We start from the raw sequence: 19,246 nt of genomic DNA, 5'->3' as shown, positions 1-19,246 counted from the left end.
AGTGTTGATCTGGTTTAGGGCAGGAAGGCTCTACAGAGGGATCTGGACAGGCTGGATCAATGGGTCGAAGCCAGTTTTATGAGGTTCAACAAGGCTCAGTGCTGGGTCCTGTGCTTGGGTCACAACAACCCCATGCAACACTAGAGGCTTGGGGAAGAGTGGCTGGAAAGCTGCCTGGCAGAAAAGGACCTGGGGATGTTGGTCAACAGCCAGCTGCATACGAGCCAGCAGTGTGCCCAGGTGGCCAAGAGCATCCTGGCTTGTATCAGAAACAGTGTGGCCAGCAGGAGTAGGGAAGTGGTTGTCCCCCTGTACTCAGCACTAGCGAGGCCACACTTGGAGTGCTGTGTTCAGTTTTGGGCCCCTCACTACAAGAAGGACATTGAGGGGCTGGAGCGTGTCCAGAGAAGGGCAACAAAGGTGGAGAAGGGTCTAGAGCACGAGTCTTATGAGGAGTAGCTGAGGGAACTGGGGTTGTTTAGCCTGGGGAAAAGGAGGGTGAGGGGAGACCTTCTCGCTCTCTACAACTGCCTGAAAGGAGGCTGTAGCCACGTGGGGGTTGGTCTCTTCTCCCACGTAACAAGTGCTAGGACAAGAGGAAATGGCCTCAAGGTGTGCCAGGGGAGGTTTAGCTTGGATATTTGGAGAAATGGCTTCACTGACAAGGGTTGTCAAGCACTGGAACAGGCTGCCCAGGGAAGTGACTGAGTCACCATCCCCGGAGGTATTTAAAAGACGCGTAGATGTGGTGCTTACAGACACGGTTTAGTGGTGGACTTGGAGATTTTTGATACTGATAATTGATTTTTCAGTTAGTACTGTAATTGCTATTTAGATGAAGAAAGTCTAGGGTATCTAGTCAGTCTGAGTTTGATTTAAATATTTATCACCCCACAGTGAGCTGTGGTAAGTTTTTTGGGGGGAGGGGGTTATTTGTCTTATTTTCTAATGGTAAATTATAAGACCTGGTTCTACTTTTTTTTTTTTAATATAATACCATGCCTTTTTGCAGATTTTTCAACTGTGTACACATCTGGGTTTTTTCCACCAAAACTGAACAGAAAACTGCATTCATGTGAATTTTTATCCCCAGTCATTTTCTTGTTAGTTGTATGTTTTAAGGACCTAAGTGGATGTTTGGGCCAGTGGTCTGTCTATCCAGTATCTTGCCTAACAGTAGCAGTTACCTTGGAAGAAGTATAAGATTAGAGAAAGTATTTAGTGGTGTTTCCTCCTGTAACATGTGGTTCAGGCATAACCTGAGGCAGATAGAGTATCCTTCTATTTGATAGCCCTCAATTAATTTTTCTTCCACAAATTTTGACTTCGTATAAAGTTTGCTTTTAGCATTGAGTCTTTTGTGGCAGTGAGGTTCAGGTGCATTAGGAGCTGCTTATGAAATACCTTTTGTTTATTTTTGAACGTACTATATATATTTAGTTGATATCCTCTGATTTTTATTTTTTTTCCATTGGAAGCGATGGTGACCCAGTCATTCCTTATCACTTTCTCAATCTTATTCATGGTTTTATAAATATCTCCCATGTTCTCCCTCATTATTTCATTGTTGTTTCTGTAGAGCCCTATTTTATTTACTGTTCCCTTGTATGGAATCTGTTCTGTACCATTGCTTATCCTGATTGCTCTTTTGTATGGTCTGTTTGAAATATTAACACTAGACCTAAGGAATTCAACATTTAAAGATTCTGGGTTCATACACTGATGTAGTAATAATTTCTGTTTTGTTTTCTGTTCCTTTCCTGATAATTCAAATTTTTGGCTGCTGTGGTGTACTGAGCTGATGTTTTTGTAGATACTGTAATTTATGATCTCTACTGAATGTCATTTTATTTCAAATCAAAATTAATTTTGATGATGTAATCACTCATGCTACAAGACACTTGGAGTGTGCTTTGTGACAAGTTCTTTTTTTACTGCGCCAGGTAGCCTGGTGTTGTCAGCAGATTCTGTCACCTTGCTGTTCATCCCCTTATTCTGAGCCTCTGTAATTTGAATAACAGTCTGTAAATTTAGTCCTTGTGGTAATCTGCTGGTGAGCTTCCTCCACTGGGAAAGCAGTTTATTTCTTACCATTGTGTCTCCTTTCTTTTATTATTTAGTGTGTATTTAATACTGTAGAGACTTAACCTTTGGTTCCATAGGAGCTTCATTTCTTTATGCATCTTTGATGGATCTTCTCCTATACCTCCAATATCAGTAGATGACATCAAGTGGATCCTTCTGGTCTACATGTTGTTTGCCTCCTTGAGAGAATTTGGATAATTCTTTGAGGCATAACTTCTGTTTGCAAAGATGTTTTCACCCTCTCTCTGATACATTGTACTTTATTCCCCAGTGTTCTAATTCTGCTCTTTGTTACAGTTTCCGTCAGTACTACTGATGTGAGTCTTGATAGTTAGATCTCTAAATTATCTGCAGAACCTTAATGATTGACATGATACATCCTAGCTCCAGTTTTCTGGTATTGAAATGATTTTAAGGGGAGAAAATGTTGATATAAACAACAAACTAACTAATCCTTTTTCTGTCTTAAGGTGGAGAAACAGAGAAGACTTGAAAGAATAAAGCAAAAACAGTCTCAACTACAAGAACTCATTCTACAGGTACAGTCAAGGTACTCTTGTCTATAGGGCAAGGTAACTTATATCTATATTCCTGTTGTTTTATCCCAGTGAGGGATGGGAAACTTATACGAAGATGTTGTGGTTTAACCTGGACAGCAGCTAGAACAATCACGTAGCCATTTGCTCGCTCCTCCCATCGCAGTGGGATTGAGGAGAGAATCAGAAAGAAAAAATAAAGTAGGACTCATGGGTTGAGATAAAGGCAGTTTATAGGACAGAAGGGGAAGATGATGATAATAATAATGATGATAAAGGAATATACAAAACAAGTGATGCACAGTACAGTTGCTCACTATCTGAAGTTGATGCTCAGCTAGTTCCCACACTGCCCTGCCTCCTGGTCATCCCCAGTTATATACGGAGCGTGATGCCACATGGTATGGAATATCCCTTTGGCCAGTTTGGGTCAGCTGTCCTGGCTGGGTCACCTCCCAGTTTCTCGGGCACCGCCCACCTTCTCCTTGGCAGGGCAGTATGATAAGCTGAAAAGTCCTTGACTGCTTGGCAACAACTAAAAACATCAGTATGTTATCAACATTATTCTCATCCTAAATCCAAAACACAGCACTATACCAGCTGCTAGGAAAAGAGTTAACTCTATTCCTGCTGAAACCAGGACAGAAGACTAGAGGTGAATTTCAGGATAAGGTGTATAGTTTTAATTTAGCACTGTAGTTTAGCTGGGACCATTGCTATTGGGGAAGCCAGCAACTTTCCATGAGTTATGATCAATTCTTTTGCAGTTTCAAATATGTTTAAATAGGATTTATGTTGACAGAAACTGTAATTCATACTGTACCCTCTGAATTTTCCAATTAAGTTCTTGTATCTAGAATGTTTTCCTGTGTTAGAGTCCATAGATAATTATGTGACTATAGAGGTCATCTCTCATAATGCTCTGTGTCTCGTCTTGCTTGGACGTTGCTGCCCCTGCTATGTAAGTGGCTTAACTGCTGTGAAACAGTTGCTGAACTCCTTCCCAGATTTCCCGTACTATACTGGGGGAAGCAGTAGTCTGTCCCTTAAGTCACTGGGCTGCTGGTTCACCAGAATGTATCCCTTAGTAGTTGCATTACCTACGCAGTGGGAATGAGAACCTCAGGGAGAGCACGCAGAAAGAAAGTACAGACAGCTGTGGGACAGCAATCTCAACAGCTGTCTGATTTTTATCAGCCTCTCTGTTGGCTTTGGATTTTTTTTTTTTAATTCCTGCTTATTTAATTTGATTCCATGACCAGAAAAATACTTCTTCTTAGTTTGTTGCCCTACTGTAAGATTTATAACTTGAGTTTTAATAGTCAACTTGAGTTTTTAGTTCTTAAAATTGGTAATCTTTAAAATACGAACATTCCATTCTGAAAAGCAGTTTTTAGGTAAGATGTGAGAGTAACGTCACTAATCTTAGTTGAGGAATTCTGAAACTTAATGTCAGACATTCAAATCCCAAATGTTCACTGGTTTTTAGCATATAATTTCAGCAAAAATACAGTATTAGTCATTCAGCTGTTCTTGTTGAGTGTAGTAGCTAGCAGGGAATAGTAAACAGAGTGGAAGTAGAATGCTATATGAAAATTCATTTTTCCAGTCATTGCTAACTCTTCATTCTGTCAAGGATCTGTCCTGATGTACTTATTAGAACGTGCATTTTTCTTCCTCAGTGAAGTTTTACTGTGTTGTATTTTCCATACTACCATTTGTATCTCCTCTTGCGTCTTAATATGCAGGAATATGGTGAACACTCTCTGTCCTTTTCTGCATTTACTTGCTGCAGCCATTGCTGGAATTCTTTATCTGAGGGATTTTTTCATTAACAGTATCTTGAAGGTTTAATTCATACTTTCATATCACTATTGCTTTTTCTAGCAAATTGCCTTCAAGAACCTCGTTCAGCGAAATCGTCAAGCGGAACAACAGGCAAATCGACCACCACCTTCCAATTCTGTCATCCATTTGCCATTTATCATTGTGAACACCAGCAAAAAGACAGTGATTGACTGCAGTATTTCAAATGACAAGTGAGTTAACAAAGTTTTCTATCTGGCTTTTGGTACAAATAGGCGTTTTTACGTCCATCCTAAAGTGTTCGTCTGGATTTGTTAAAAATGAAATACAAATAAATTTACTTGTGCCTTCTGTAGATTGAGAACATGCACTTCGGACAGGTAAAATTTACTCATGTTGAATAGAAACAGAGTTTTATAGAGTTTTCTAATAGAGTAATTGTGTTCACATTTAATAACATCTTTAAGACTTACTGTCTAGAGATGTTAGAAGCAAAGTAATGCAGCTCTGCTGAAGTTTGATACCGTACTTTACCAAGTAGTGTTTTTCTTTGGCTTTAACATGATGAATTGTAGCCTGCAGAACTAAAAATGGATTTTGCTTTCAGAACTGCTGTTCTCTACTTTTTGCTCAAAAAGCTAGGGTTTTCATCTGCTAAACAAAACCTGAATGTAGCAGTAGTTTCTGTTTGCACTATTAACTTACTAGAAAAGCTTAAAAACATTTAAAAAATTGCACAGTAGCCATGGAGGAATGGGATTAAAGAAACAAATATCAAACATGCAAAATGTTTAATTAAAACTGTATCTGTTAAACCTGTTAATGATTTGAATAGTATGTATAGTTGCAGGTTTGGTTGCTTGCTATCAAGTACATAAATTTTGAAAAATTTGATTGCTTAATGTAATGTGTCACTAACATTATGTGTTAAGTTTTTAAAATGCTGCAATTCCTGAAACTGGAAAGGTAGTTAAAGTAATTGAAGCTAATTGAGACATTTTTCCTCTCCAGGTTTGAATATCTATTTAATTTTGACAATACTTTTGAAATTCATGATGATATAGAAGTACTAAAACGAATGGGAATGGCTTGCGGGCTAGAATCTGGAAGCTGTTCAGCAGAGGACCTAAAAATTGCAAGGAGTTTGGTTCCTAAAGCTCTGGAACCGTATGTGACAGGTTAGTTACTCCAGTAAGAGTTTGTTTTCCTCCTTAATACAAGAATCAAGGAAAAAAACATGAAAATATCTAAGATCAGTTAATTTCCACTGGTTTGTGGTGAAGATTTCTGACAAGTTCTCAAATATATATACTTTTTAGTGTAACTTAGGGAACAAATAACGTAGAGATTCATAGAGAATGGGCTGTTGCTCTTCCTAGAACCACATTTTACGTTATACCACATAAGTAGATTGTTGCAGTGTGTAATTTTTTAAGAGGACAGTATTTATAGTTGATTTACCTGCAAAGGCAAAAGGTATTAAGTGCAAACATGGTCATGCCTTCATTTTATATTGGTTTATCATTTTCATTATATAAGAATACTGAAGACATCTGACTTGCTTACTTCAAAGTATTTTGAAATTTTGCTGTTGCACTAGCTTCTTGGTTTTTAATTGTGCTGGTTTGGATATAGTACATCAGTATGGTTGTTTTGGTTTCAAGACTCTTTTTCTGGACTTTAAAAGGATTAAGCATTAGCATTAAGCACTGAACTAGATGTGAGTGTGTTTTGAAGTATTCTTGAAATACATGTTGTTCATTTTACAGAAATGGCTCAGGGATCAATCAGCAGTGTATATGTCACATCTTCATCAGGTTCTGCATCAAATGGCACAAGATTTTCAGCCAGGTGAGATGAAATTATCAATTAGTTTTTAAAATCTGTGATCAATGAAACTTAATCAGATATTAAATACTTCATGAAACATGATCTGTTCTGATTAAATGTGGTATGGATATGTGTTTAAGTTATTTTCAGACATTGGTTTTACTTGAGTAGTGGTGGTTCTTACCAGTGTCATTAAAGAAATCTTTTCCTATATAGTGGAAAAGAAATTGATTAGACTGGTGTTAATCTTGAGTGTATTATTTTTGTTTAGTTCAGAGTTTGTGACAAGAAAACAGATACTTCCCAAAAGATAAGATTTGGGCAAGATTCTCCCTTGGTCCTAAGTGTCTAACTTTAAAAATTATTTTGGTCTTTGGGTTTTAAACAGCATCAGAAGCTGGTAGAGTGATAAACCATAACGTTTCTTTAACTTTGTAGGGACATATGTCATTTCTGAACTATTATTTTTGTCTTGCTATATAAGACACTTTTCCTTATGTAGTCACTACTCACTAGGTTTTTGCTGTTGCATTAATCAGAGAGATGTGCTTTGGTGAGCTCTACTAAGTTGTAAAATCTGTCAAATATCATTGAAATGTTTAACATGGTTAACATATGTTTGAATGGAGCAAGCTGATTAGCTGAACAAATTATGTGCAAAGTGTTCATTTTCTACCAGTTGTTTCTGTTGTGTCCAGAAACTTAGCCTTATCTGAAAAGTCAGTTAAATTTCTGTTGTACGTGTCACGCAACTAATCCAATCCGGGCAATTTTAGAATCACAGAATGGTTTGGGTTGGAATGGATCTTCAGAGATCATCTAGTCCACACCCCTGCCGTGGGCAGGGACATCTTCCACTACATCAGGTTGCCCAAAGCCCCATCCAGCCTGGCCTTGGACACTTCCAGGGAGGTGGCATCCACAGCGTCTCTGGGCACCCTGTTCCAGTGTCTCACCGCCCTCATCGTAAACAATTTCTTCCTTATATCCAGCCTAAACCTACTGTTTTTCTGTTCAAAACTGTTGCCCCTTGTCCTGTCACTGCAAGCCCTGGTAAAACATCTTTCTCCGTATTTCTTATAAGCTTCCTTTACATACCGGAAGGCCACAATAAGGTCTCCCCAGAGCCTTCTCTTCTCCAGGCTGAACAAGCCCAACTCTCTCAGCCTGTCATCATAGGAGAGGTGCTCCAGCCCTCTGACCGTTTTCATGGCCCTCCTCTGGACCTGCTCTAACAGCTCCATGTCTTTCTTGTACTGGGGACCCCAGAGTTGGACACAGTACACTGGGTGGGTTCTCACGAGAGTGGAGTAGAGGGGGAGAATCACCTCACTCAACCTGCTGGCCTTTTGATGCAGCCGAGGATATGATTTGCTTTCTGGGTTGCAAGCACACATTGTTAGCTCATGTCCAGTGTTTCGTCCACCAGTAACCCCAAGTCCTCCACAGGGCTGCTCTCAATCCATTCATCCCTCAGTCTGTACTGATACTGGAGATTGCCCCGACCTTGCACTTGACCTTGTTGAACTTCGTGAGGTTTGCATGGGCCCACTCCTCAAGCCTGTCAAGGTCCCTCTGGATGGCATCCCTTCCCTCAAGCGTATCAGCTGCGGCACTCAGCTTGGTGTCATCCACAAACTTACTGAGGGTGCACTCAATCCCACTGGTTGTCATTAATAAAGATATTAAGTAGTACTAGTCCCAGTATGGACCCTCGAGGGACACCACTCGTTATCGGTTTCCATTTGGACATTGAACTGTTGACTGTAACTCTTTGGTCATGGCCATCCAGCCAATTTCTTACTCATCAAGTAGTGCATCCGTCAAACCCATATCTGTCCAATTTAGAGGTAAGAATGTTGTGAGGGACTGTATCAAAGGCCTTCTAGAAGCCCAGATAGATCACATCTGTAAGTCTTTCCTTGTTCATTGATGCATTCACTCCATCTTAGAAGGCCACTCGATTAGTCAGGCACAATTTGCCCTTGGTGAAGCCATGTTGACTGTCTCTAATCACCTCCCTGTCTTCCATGTGCTTCAACGTAACTTCCAGGAGGATCTGTTCATGATTTTAGCAGGTGCTAAGCTGAGGCTGGAGAGGAGAGGGCAAGTTCTAGATTACTTTGGCTCTTTCACAACAGTGACTGTTCTATGTCTGAATCACTGGCAGGCTCTGCCTTGCAAATTATTTGTGAAATTGCTATACCATTGAAATTCTTAAGTCCTGATTTTTAGGATCTTTAAGCCATTTGTGTTTAAAGGCAAAAATCGTGTATCGATGTGATTTCTTTAGACAAGGAAATACAGCTTTATTCTTGTTCTCTGAAGACAGTCTTCTGGGAGCTTTTTCTCACCCATCTGCCTTCTGTCAGAGTTGGAAGGAGCTCCTTCTAAAGATATGGTATCTAGCTTACTTTAAAAGGCTAATATAATTACATTTTTAAAGCATTTATTTTTTAAAAAAACCCACTCTTTTTGTAGATGATAGGCTTACTTGAATGCAAAGCAAAGAGAGTAAGGAAATAACTTGATGAGGCTTTGGGCAACGTGGTCTAGTGGAGAGTGTCCCTGCCCGCAGCAAGGGGGGGTTGGAACTAGATGATCTTTAAGGTCCCTTCCAACCCAAACCATTCTATGGTTCTATGATTCTATGATTCTAACTGGCAAGGGAAAAAGTTAAGCTCAGGAATGTGTGGGACTGTCAATGGTGAGGAGCATGGTTTATGCTCCAGCCCATTCCCGCTACCCAAAAGACTGTGGGGAATTCTGCCTGTTTTGCACTAGGGAACTGAAGCTTGGGTGAGAATACTGCCAAAATATCTTTAGAGAAGCAGAACTTAGACGGTACATAAAATCTCCTGTTTTCACTAAGGTTCCTTCTGTGATGATGAGCGTGGTGTTAGTGAAAAAGAGCCCATGTATTTTTAAGACTTTGACATTTGAATAGGTCGCTACTAGCCAGAGGCCAATGGAAGACCAGAGGTGACTGTGGTTCATTATCTTGGTGAGAAGCACAAGAACTACTACCACTTGTGTTTCTTAGGAAGTTGGAAAAGGGGACTGACAAAGTATGTTTAATTATAGTACATATATAAATATTCATGGCAATAGGCAACTACAAGATGTGTAGCTTTTCTGGTACTGAAAATTTCTGCCAAGACAAATAAAAGCTGTAAATTTATTTAGCAAGCTCCTCTAAAGAAAGTCTGCAGAAGACTGAAGATGCTGCTACCAGTGCCTTCATCCCAGTTTCTTTGTCTTACTAGGATACTCAGGTTATGAAATCCAGTTCTATTTTTATCAAAAAGAGGGGAGACAGGTTTTTGAGTTTGTACTTTCAAAGTTCACAGGAACACAATAATATTTTTTTTTCTTTGTTTTTGAAACTGCTTCTGCAGATAATTATGGAGAACCTGTTAGAAGTCATCTGACTACAGCTAGACAGATATCTTAGTATCTTCCTTTTGAATAAGTGTGCAGAACAGCAGACGCTCTTGAAAGAATCTTACTGGATATGTTGTCCTTGTGAGCTTCTAGAGTATGCCCCTGTAATTTCATTCTGTGTGATGATAGACTGTTGAATTTGTTCCATACAACAACAGTGTGCATGATTGATGATGTGCATTAGCTGGATTAAAAAATGACTAGCAAACACATTTTTGAAAGCAATTTTTTAATGATGAACGTCTTTCAAGTTGGAGATACGATTTCTGTCATTTTTAGAAAAAAATTTTGTCAAGAATTTGTGACCAAGTTTAATAGTTTATCAAACTATTGAGAAACTGAACAATAAAAGAGTTGGCAAAATAGCAAGTAATAATGGAAGCAGGAATGTTCTGGCTTTATTAAAAGAAAATACTTCTGGATAGGAACAAGACATTTCAGACCATATCTACAATGGGCGTGAATATTTTGGTGGAAAAAGAACACGTTCAAGAAAGTGGATACTCTCTAAATCTACCTGCTGATCCAGGGATAGGATACTCTCACAGAGGGAAAAATATGAGATGCCGAAGAGGTTGTTTGATTTTTGTTTGTTCGGGGGTTTTTTTTCTTTTGTTTTTTTAATTAGAAAAGAAAAGCATCATAGAAGAAAACAATTTCAAGTTTAAAATACAGCACATGTAGCAGTGATAGTTTACCATGTAATAACAGAGAATTAAGGAGAAGCTATTAATTCCTTAATTTTTCACGTCTTTGAATCAAGATTAGTGCTTTGGAAAGACATGATTCACTTGCGATGCAAGTGTCCAGTGCTACATAAAAATATTAAAGGGCTTAGATAGCTATGTAGCCTTAACACTAAAGGTACTTTAGAAGAAACCTGGAAAGCATAGTTCAAGGTGCCTGTGAAAGGATTTAATCTTTATATTAAACCTAAAGGAAGAAACATACTAAGAATCATTTCAAAATTGCTTCAACTGTTTCTGCTTTTGAGAAACAACTTAGGTGTGTGTTAAAGACAGTTTATAAAGTAGCAGTGGCAGATTTGTTAAAGGAATGGAATAGATATATGATTATATTTAAGAGCACAGTAAACTGGGAAAAATCATTAAGCAATGCCAACTGGCCTCTTTTTTTTTCTCCCAGTGACTTTTCCAATGGTGGAGATGGGATGTTGGCTACAAGTTCCAATGGATCTCAGTACAGTGGCTCCAGAGTTGAAACACCAGTCTCTTATGTTGGGGATGACGATGACGACGATGACGATTTTAATGAAAATGATGATGACGACTGATGCCCTTTGCTTGTAGACTTTTTTTTTGTTAAAATTCAGCAAGCTTCAGGAATAAATTGTTCTAGGGAGAAGTGTCTCAAATTACTTTGCCCCATCCCTCAAGGAGAATATTGGTAAGCAGTTCTGAGTTTAGAAATTGCACCTCTGATAAGCAAACAAGGATTGTTTTATGTAGGATATTTTTAAATGTGGTGTGGATGTGTGTTTTTGATACCAGTGTGTTAATGCAGAGCCTTTATTTACTCTTGTTTTAGGGGTTTTTGGTTTGTTGGTTGTTTTTTGTTTGGGTTTTTTTTTTACTTGAAGGAAAATGGATTTTGCCCCAAATGTTCTTGCAAAGTTTGCTAAAGAAAATGTAGACACATCATTGAGAAATAAAATGCTGTCCTTCTGTGGAAAATTAATACACTGAATGGCAATTTATTTGGAGTGTATTTTGATTATGCCACTTTTTGAGGGATAGTGAGCTAATGTAGTAGTGTTTTTTGTTAATCACGCAGTGTCCAAAGAACCAAACAAGAAAGATACGTCCTACTTTTTTACATGTTAAATTCCAGAAATGTTGTTGTGAACTTATTTTCCCTTAAATTATATCTAACATTATGATTCCATCAAGTTTATATACTTTTCACTGTATGTTGGGACATATGAATTACAAAGTTTTTGGCAAATGTTTACTGCCAGTTGGTGCAGCTATATAAAATGTCTTGAAGGTTTGGAATGATTTATTGCTTATGGTAAAATTTGCCTGATTTCTTACAGGCAGACTTTGGAAACTTTTTATTATATAGTTGTTTACATACTTATAAGTCTATCATATAAAGACATGTACTGAAACAAATGTTTGTATTTGTTTCATAAGCATCTTCCTGTAATCTATTATAAAGTTGAAATTAAATATAGAGAATGTTTTAAGTTTTTTAACTCAAAATTTGTCAATCATTTTTAATAGTTCATTTTTATAAAAGGAATTTCAGGGCAGGTGGTAGTCTTTTTAAATTTATTCACAAACAATTAACTGCACAAATACTGTCAGCTGCCTATTCTAAGACAGTAGTCTTTTTATTGAAACACAAATAAACTTTTCTGTAATATTTTATGGAATATAAAGAGACTATAATTGTTTGACTTGTTTAACCTTGGCACTGTTAGTTTTTATTAATAAAACGCGCATGGGCATTTTTAACAAGCTCTGTGGTTTTTCTAATTTTAGGCTTATTTTAGAACATTTCACTTCCTCTCATCACAAGACCTGGAATTAACTGTCTCAGGATACTGCATCTACACTATAGAGGGCCCAGATTTTTTGCTTTGATTTAGTAATTTGTCCTTATAGCTCTCAGTAACTTACGATGCAAAAACCACTATCATACCCTTTGTACTCTCTTCTTTCACGTCGTCTTATTTCAGTCACATTGGTCCTCAGCATGTCAGGCCAATCTTAGTACTTCAATCAAGCTTCTCTGTTAAAAATCCCACGCTTACTGTCCTAACTTTTCATCCCATATTCCTCAATCCTGGCTTTCCGTCATACATTGCCATGTCCTCAAAACAGGTCTTCATCTATTTCCACCTTAAACCTTTTGTTAGATGACATCCTCTGCTCTCCCCTGAAAGCGCAGGTTACTGAACTGGCTCAGTCGCTCTGCAGGCTGCAGAGTCAGGATTTGTTGCTTCCACAAACTCCAGGGAGTCGTTGCAAAGACAACGTACAGTCTAGTAACTGTTCTGTCTGTGGTAAGGGCTCCTGCAGGCACTTAAACCCTGTGGTAAATATGAAGTGTGTTACATGTTTGGTTTTTTTCTCTGAGAGATTATGTCTTGACAAATCTTCTGTGGTAAGGGGATGTGGGTGCTTACTACAGAGCAGTTGATACTCGCTGAATGTTTTTGAATTGTATCAAACCTTGTAATACGAGTGAACCAAGCAAATTACTTAATTTTATGGGCTGGGAAAACCATTTTGGGCGGGCTAATTGAACACTTCTCACTGAAGATGTCATTCTTTGCCATGCTAATGTCGCATTTGAGTCAGCTGATTCAAATTATCTTTGCTGTTGAGCAGCAGTGTTACCTGCAGAGCCCAACAGTATCAAGGGCCTTTTGACAGTCCATGGAGGTTATTCCAGTTTTCCCGTATGTTCTGAATCTCCAGTGTGTGATCCAAGATTTAGCTGCAAAGAGTGAGTACAGGGATGTTGGGTAAGGAAGGCTGAAAGCATCTGACAGTTTCCTTCTGGTTCTTAACAGTGGAATAGACCTGAGATGGGACAAGGTCAAGGTGTGAATGAAAGTGTGGCAAAACGTACATTTCAAAAGATGGTACTTTGCTTTTGATTGCTGATGAATCTCTGAAATGGAATTTGAGAGTTTAAAACAAGCAGCATTGGAGTGCTTTGGGGGAATGAATCTATATTACCTTTGTTTCCAGAGAGCTTTCTAGTAAAGGCAACAATCAATAACAAGAGAAAGTCTATTGATTTGTTAATTACTTGCTGGATTTCAGGCAGTTACCTAGCCGTAGTCTTTAGGAGAAGGAGGAGGGGAAGAAAGAAAGAAGAGAAGGAACAGATTGACAGTTAGGTTCTTGACAGAGGGGCATAAAAAGAGAAGGTCTAAGTTGTGAAGAAGGTGATGAGAAGACAAGAGGACTATTAGTAGGAAATTTATTTTTAAAAAGGCAGAAAAAGATGTAGAACAGATATGATAATGTCAAGCCTGGCATGAAAGGAACTGGAAGGTGGGAGATAACTTAAAACTATATGGTTCTGATGTCTGAAAAGGGTGGTACCACATGTATGGTTGGAAAGAAAGATCAAAAGCAGAAACAGAATGGAAGAGGAAATCATGGACAGGAAATTGTTGAGTAAATCTGTGGAAATAGAAAATACTGTAAGGAGATAGTAGATTTCAGTTTAAGAAAGATGAAATGATGGTAAAGGTAATGAGAATGGTAGTAAGGGCTCAGTTTGGGGGAAAATGACAGGGAAGAGATGTGTTGGTACTCCTTTCATTTGTCAGCACTTTTTTGTGATCTGAAGAAGAGGAAAAGTTGTAAAGTGTGTGCGTATATCTCTGAAATGGTCCTGCAGATAAACCCTGGGAACAGTGTGCATCTTTTACTGTTTTTCTAAAGTGATACTGAGCTTTGAAAGGCTGTCTCTCTCTATTTTGACATGTCTAACAAGTTAAGGATTTCTTGAGTTGTTTGTTTCAAAAGTAAGCTGTTTGGATTGTTTTGTAGGAATTTGCTTGTCTTAACTAAAGAAAAGCAATTATGACTTTGGAATTTTTTATTTTTTTTTAAACCCTTCAAGAAAAGTCAACTATTGCAGAGAAGAAAAAATAAATGGGGCTGATAGGGTACCAGCCCTTGAAGATGATAATTTAGTAAATTGTTCATGGAAGGAGGTGACTGTCACAAGATAAATCTCTTCATTTCTTTATCAGCAAATACATGGGTTGTGAAATTTTCCTATTAATGGGAAATCTGAAAATTGGATGTTACTTTAATATAAAAAAAAATGAAAGGGGGGGAAAAACTAACATTGATGTATTACTACTGGAATGATCATCAGTAGAAAAGAGAGTATAATAAACTCTTTTTCCCAGATAGCCCATACAGGTGGTGCTGAGACCAGACTGAAGAAAGGCAACAACAGACGTGACCAGGCATTTCCTACTTTCAACATCTGTCTACACTGGTAATTCTCATCTGGGATGGTGATGGTTGTCACCTAGCTGCGCCTGCCTCTCTCACAATTGGAGAGCTGCTGTCCCCAGAGAGGTACTCAAAGTGCGTCAGCACTAAGCAGTGAAACATTAACCAGAGAAAATCATGATTATTGATTCACAGTTTTGCTGTGATAAGGGCAGAATGTCCTGATGGGGCAGAGGGAAGAGATCAAAACCCACCAGCATGATCTCTTTACAAGTGCTTTGCTTTGTTCTGTGAACACATCTTTTGCTTGTTAAATTTTTGCATGTTTTGAAGAGGTTGAAATCCAAACCTAGGCTCAAAGATTTGATCTTCTTTTGTAACATGTCACTGCGTACACATCATGGTACATCACTGTAAATATTGCAGTGATGCCAGCCCTAACCTGTCTGGAGGGCTGGTCAGAGCAGAATGGAAAGTTTCTGCTGCATTGTAGCATGTTAAAAGACAGCAGAGTTGCAGGCTTTGGGCAAGGTTCCTGTTCTTTTATTAGGTAAACTTGAGAGAATTTGTTAAATACAACGGTACATACTTAAAGCTTCGCTCTTACAACAGGCAACCCAGGTACTTTATACTAGGTAGAGAGTGGATCTCTACATTTCTGATGCTGATCTTTAATGAACCTTGAAATTGTGAGTAAATTCTTGTAAACTAAAATAAATGCTAGAGTGCCAGTTTTCAAAGTGATGTGAGGAAGTCCTGTCTAAGTGTGGTCTAGAGAGTCTGAGATCAGCCCTGAACCTCTTATTAAAAAAACTGATTAAGCAAACAGCTAAAAGACAATTAAAAATCTGGAAAGTTAATTATAAAATTAATGATAAAGTACAGACTAGGTCTTATCAAACGAGTGTGGTAGCAGATTGCAACTTTTTAGCTGATTAGGGAAATGATTGGGTGTATGTCGGCATCTTCAAGCCTTTTGTGTTTCATTGTGTTCTGATTTTTAAATGCATGTTTTACAATATCATCATATTGTATGTTAAAGGTTATGCGCTGTTTACTGCTGAATCAAAAACAGGTCTTGTGGCATTATCACTGACTGAACAGCTGCATCAAGTAAGATTGTACTTCTGTTTAATGTTTTCTTTAACCCAACCCAGAGGAAAATAAAATTTTTTAAAAATTTTGATACTGGTTAGAAAAGAAGTAAACAATGAAAAGGACAGATTAGTGGGGGTTGCTTGGCAAGCAGGGCATGGCCAAAAAAAGTTGTCGTTAAACTACATGATTTGAACAAAAAATTCAAGCTACACTTGTAGGAGGTAAGATTGTGCTGAAAATGTGGGATCCTAAAAATGATCTGGGTGTTGAGGTGGGCAAGAACTGCATGTAAGTCTCGTACGTGGTGTTTTAAGGAACTAGCTACTCTGATGTTGGATATATAGGTTAATCACAGATTGGAAAGTGATTTTACATCTGAATACATACAGCCAGGCCAATAATTTGCAGCACTATCATTTAAAAAGGGTGTTGGAAAAATGGAGAGAGACTCAGAAAAAAGCCCTTCCCCTGGATATTTGATACCTAATGTCAAGATCTTTTAGTAAGAGATCTAAGGGAACTCGTATTTTGCTTTATAAGAAAGAAATAAGAGGAAATACTGGATTTATGTCAGGTCACACAAAAAGATAACATTTTAAAAGGCTTATCTATGTAGGAGAGAAAACTGGCATGATATTCAAGGACTTGAAATCCGAATAATTAAAATTAGTTATGCGGTTGATAAAGATGTTGATAAACCTCTGGAACGTATTTTGATTGAAATTACAGAATTCCCACACAGGTAACAGTAGGACTCCACATAAGTACACACATTAATGATGAAGCACGTTGTCCCAAGTGTCTCAGGAATTCAGTTCCTTCTCATTTTAGAGCAAGTGGGAGCCTAAAAAGGGAATTCTCAGCCCAATTTCTACTTTTAACGAGAAGTGCCGTGCATCCGTTGTTCTCACTCTGGTATCAAGGAACTGAGAGGGAACAAAAGTGAAAAGTATTTGTCCCCAGTGAGAGAGTTTTTCAAATGAAATCGAGGAAAGGGACACCTGTTCCTTCACGTGCGTTTTTACGTTGTGTTGAGCAAAATAATCTTGTTTGAGCTTGACCTTTTGTATCTGAAAGATGAAGCTTGTGAAGGGAGTATACGTGCAAAGCATCAAATATTTTCTGCAAGTATTACTGATGCAGCTACATCTTACTCTACATCTAATTATGGAAAGCAGCACATGGTTGGACAGCTTTATTTGCTGCAGAATCAATCGCTGCCTGACTTCTATTACAGGTAAGAGAGATTAAAACCAGTTATATGAAATGATGAGAGGAATTCCCAAGTGCAATAGCAATGACATCATGTGAGACCACGTGAAGACTTAATTATTAATATGTAGTATTTAGCGATTTTGAAAGGTAGAGGGCAAACGTTTTGAACTTGCTGTAGTCTCAGTCATAGCGCATAAAATCCTTTAGGCACCAAGGAGCTTGCATTCAGTGTTTTTCTGCACTCTGTTAATTTTTCTTCGTTGTTTTTAATAATAGACATTAGGACTTTGCACTTAAATTGCTGGCTTTACCAGTCGTACACGTAGTCATAAGAATAGATGGAGGTGCCGAGGGGAAGATACATCTCAAAGCAACTGCCATGTTTCTCTTCTCTCAGCGCTGATCTTCAGGGATTTTATTTAACACCTTGAAGGGATAAGTCTGGAAACTAAAATTTATTGGATATAAAAAATCATGGCGTCAATGAGACTAGGTTCATGGCATGTTATTACCTTCCCTACACCTCTTCTCCTGGCTAACCTCTCCATGGCAGAGTCTGGCGCTGACGGCCACCCGGTCGTCTCCTCTGGAAATGCCTGCTGCCCGCTCCTCTGCTCCAGAGACGGGGGCTACCTGCCTTCTCTGACATGTCTGAGTTCATCAGCATCTCATTAAACTCAGGAATTTGGTTTTACTTGTATTTAGTTCTTAAATATGCTGCTTCAGCTCCCTAACCAAAAACCCACATAGCCTGACAACTTTTTCCCATTTATATTGTTTGGTCTTCTCAAATGTCTCAAATGTTGTAACTGAATTTATGTATATTATATATACGTTCTTGCATGTGTGTGTATGTCTCTCTCCCAAGGAATTGAAGTTTTAAACCTGAAACCAAAACTACTGAACTCATTAACACCACACATACGCACACCACCTAAAGGGGGATTTCATCTGCTCCTTAACTTGGTTTTGCTTTTGCCAGTCACCCCTCTTATGCCTTGGGCAGGATGCCCTGCCTGTTTGCCTTCCCCTCTGCTAATTCTGCTTTTTATCTTGTAACTTCTGTCGTTTGGATGTCTCCAAAGTGCAGCTGTGCAAGCCTGTCTTTGCTGCTTTGATGGTTACATCACTCATGACATGAAATACTCGTATATCGTGTTGGGCTGTGCCATCACAGTATTACAAAATACTTGCATGCTGGTGGTTCTGCTATTTAAATGTGCTTATATTTGGGTTCCAGGCAAGCTAATACTAACTATACCCAGATTAATACACTTAGAGCTTTCACAGCACTTTTCTGCTTTGGCTACGCTAGCCACAAACCTTGTCTGTATTAATATTATTATTTGTAATTCCAGTAAAGAAAGAGAATAATTTCAGATGGCTAAAAGTTACAGAGAAATCTAAATTCAGGGTGAATCTTTGTACTTAAAGAATCAGATGCGTTTTTTTTTAACCTCAGAGCGCATCATCCTTTAGTCAACACGGGGACACTTCAGTCTTTCCTTTCAAGGTTTTTATCCTATCAAAGGTCTTTTTGTAAGGTCAGCCTGGGCCGTCATCCTGACGCTGCGGCTGTGCAGGTACCCAGCCCGTGGGAAATTTCAGCATCTTGCTGTGTTGCGCCACAGTGCTGACTAAAATATGAGCCTGTAATACCGCATTGCCCGATTCAAACATGCAAACCATAGACGCTAAATCAAATACAGCCAAGCGGAGAATCTGCCTATGTTAGAGACACTAAGGGAAGAGTTCTTGGTTTTCTTGGCAATACTTAAACATTCTGTTTATAGACAACCTTGAATTACTTTTGAGCATGAATTACTATCTTGTTATCAAAACTATTTTATTATTTCATTGTTTTCCATATTATTTTGGAAAGATGCCCAGGGGAGACCTTTGTTCCAACAAGGATATAAAATTGATTTTCATTCAGTCTCTTAGAAGAGAGGCAAAGTCCCGCTGTAAAAATTGAAACAGGAAAGGCTGGGGGGGCGGGGGGGGGGGATAAATTCTTGTATGAGGATGCATTTTCTTATTGTTTCTGGAATGCAGAATGCCCAATTTTTCTAAGAAAGGCTCAAATTCCATTTGTGGTTTCGAAGGGGAAATACTCCCCTCCAACTGATTTCTTTCTGCAAGCTGGCTGAGTGTCACTGTAGTAAAGGCGGTTGACCTGTTACCTCTTTCCACTTCCTAAAACATCCAGGCAGTGAAGATGTAAAATGATTTCTTCTCTTGAGTATCTTTTTTCTGTGCAATGTTTATTCTCTGGCT

The 19,246-nt window shown here is 38.5% G+C and overlaps 1 protein-coding gene across 3 annotated transcripts in view; it reads left to right on the top strand.

The window, feature by feature from the left end:
• The window catches only part of TFDP1 (transcription factor Dp-1), a 58,222-nt gene extending 46,038 nt beyond the window's left edge, over nt 1-12,184 (top strand). For all 3 annotated transcript variants that reach the window (XM_075739417.1, XM_075739407.1, XM_075739427.1), the window contains exons 8-12: nt 2,556-2,624; nt 4,509-4,660; nt 5,439-5,605; nt 6,197-6,278; nt 10,848-12,184. In XM_075739417.1, coding sequence (XP_075595532.1) covers nt 2,556-2,624; nt 4,509-4,660; nt 5,439-5,605; nt 6,197-6,278; nt 10,848-10,995 — 618 coding nt within the window. In that variant the 3' untranslated portion in view covers nt 10,996-12,184. The remainder of the gene's footprint in view (nt 1-2,555; nt 2,625-4,508; nt 4,661-5,438; nt 5,606-6,196; nt 6,279-10,847) is intronic.
• The last annotated feature ends 7,062 nt before the right edge of the window (nt 12,185-19,246 follow it).

Source organism: Balearica regulorum, chromosome 1 (assembly GCF_011004875.1).
Source record: "Balearica regulorum gibbericeps isolate bBalReg1 chromosome 1, bBalReg1.pri, whole genome shotgun sequence".
Lineage (NCBI taxonomy): Eukaryota > Metazoa > Chordata > Aves > Gruiformes > Gruidae > Balearica > Balearica regulorum.
Note: the sequence above shows the minus strand (reverse complement) of the source record. Positions and strands in the feature narration are given on the sequence as shown.